The sequence below is a fragment of the Rhizophagus irregularis genome, chromosome 3 (genome assembly GCF_026210795.1).
Source record: "Rhizophagus irregularis chromosome 3, complete sequence".
In the NCBI taxonomy this organism is placed as follows: domain Eukaryota; kingdom Fungi; phylum Glomeromycota; class Glomeromycetes; order Glomerales; family Glomeraceae; genus Rhizophagus; species Rhizophagus irregularis.
Genome location: NC_089431.1, coordinates 3874885 through 3876883, shown reverse-complemented (window position 1 = coordinate 3876883; position 1999 = coordinate 3874885). Strand labels below are relative to the sequence as shown.

Below are 1999 nucleotides of genomic sequence, written 5' to 3'. Positions count from 1 at the left end.
TCAGAAGATACTGTAAAGCTTTTTCACTTGAGTCATTCTGATCTAGCTTCTAGTGCATTTAACAATAAAGAAATATTAACAATTGTAATATTTCGTAAAAGTAATAATAATGTATCATCCCATCAGAAGCTGGTTGTATTGGAAAAGAATATCTTTAATCAGACTAGAATATTCAGATACATTGTTTTCCAGAAATTTAGAGCCCTAGAACCCAAACTCATTTTTATCTGGTTTGCATCCTTTATGGACCCAAGCTATCTTATCATTTTCTTTAATTGATCTTTTAAATTGTTAGGAAATGAAAATCATGTTAATCCTTCTAATACCTCATCTTCAGACTGAAACTTTTCCATGTGAAATTCATTGTTCATTTCTCTCCACAGTTTTACACTGTCATTCTCTTCTTTGATTTTGGTGCAGACTATGCATGAAGATTCCACCAATATAAGTTTGTAGAATTTTTTTTCACTACATTCCATAAACATAACATCAGGTTTTTTACCCTGTTTTTGATCTCCCTTTCTATCAGCACTAGCAACACTTTGTTGCTCTGCACTAAACAGAAATAAATTTAAGTTTTAAATATTTTTCCTTAAGATGAGAAAAATGTATTTATAATATTCACATATGTTTTTTGAAATTGCATTCTTTTTTTTGAATTTTCAATTTCTATAAAAATTTCTATAGATATATACTTCAAGAATATTCTATTTGATGAAAAATCTGCCAATATTGTAAACTTATCTAGCTGAAATTTTTTTGGGATTAATGTAGCTTGTATTTCTATATAAATTATAAATGAAAAAATTTTCTCTTTGGTAAAGATATTGATATAAAGCATATAATATTATTTTCTGATTACTTTGAACATGTTCATCAGTCATATCTTTATCATCCACAGAAATATTACTTTTAAATAAATGTTCCATCCATGCATTTTCACAATGTACTGTTTACTATTATAGTCAAACCTCCATATAATCATCATTCCTTATATATGATTACATCTTTATAATCATATGTTTTTACTAATCTACATATCATTTTAATTAATAATTTACACCTTTATATTGTCAGATCCTATATATAATTACTAATTTCTATAGAATCTAAGAGTTTTAATGTCAAAAATAATCTTGTATGGTGTGGTTTATTAGTTACTCTATAATATCTTACATAATATTAAAATTGTGTAGTTCTATGTAGAGTTTGTTAATTTCAATTATCTGAAAAACTATATTACTAGTTAATTGCCATTGCATAGTATTCATTAGTATTTTTTACAATTAAATTTAAAATATTATGTTTTTAAGGTCTGTAGTCTGTATTGTTTCTGAGTGATTCTTTGTTGTAACTAAATGTTTTTTGTAAATTTTTAAGGCAGTCTTCACATTTCTACATTTTTGATGAAATCATACTTATTATTATTATTAATGTTATCATTATCATTCATTTTGATGGCAAAAATAATGAAAAATTCCTTCATTTAGTGATTTCATAAGAATTAAAAGCCAGATTAATCCAAATATCTTTCAGAAGAATTGAAATTATCTTCAAGTTTTTCTTCTAACTCTTTCATAAAGTTAGTTTATTTGAAATTGTATTCTAAAATATTGATGGGAGTACAAGCATCTAATAATTCTAAAACATCTGGTAGTTTTATAAAAGCTTCATGCTTTTTATTTTTATTTGTAATTTCAAATTAATGTCTTCTCTATTAATAATTGCATGAGCAGCTCCTGCAATATTTGAACTTACATTTAGTCATAATATCATGAGAATGAGTGAACAAAAAAAGTGAAGTAAACTTCTCGTTCAAAAATGGGTGATAAGTTGCAATATTGTCATGATATAAATGAGATCATTTGTTTTAAATGTGTTGTAGGCCATTCATTAGAAGGAATATTGACTTATTACAAGGACATCTAAGGAATTATTAACCAATAATAAGGTCAGGTAATACAATTAATTAATAAAATACTGAATTTATTATGTCAGT

General features: G+C 25.3%; 1 protein-coding gene across 1 annotated transcript; it reads right to left on the bottom strand.

Moving 5' to 3' along the window:
* Window positions 1-305: 305 nt before the first annotated feature.
* OCT59_020961 (uncharacterized protein) lies at window positions 306-884 on the bottom strand (the record flags this gene model as incomplete). The annotated part of the gene is made up of 3 exons (XM_066149526.1): window positions 306-555; window positions 696-783; window positions 863-884. The coding sequence occupies 3 exons, from the start codon at window positions 882-884 to the stop codon at window positions 306-308; spliced, it is 360 nt and encodes a 119-aa protein (XP_065990422.1).
* Between the last annotated feature and the right edge of the window lie 1115 nt (window positions 885-1999).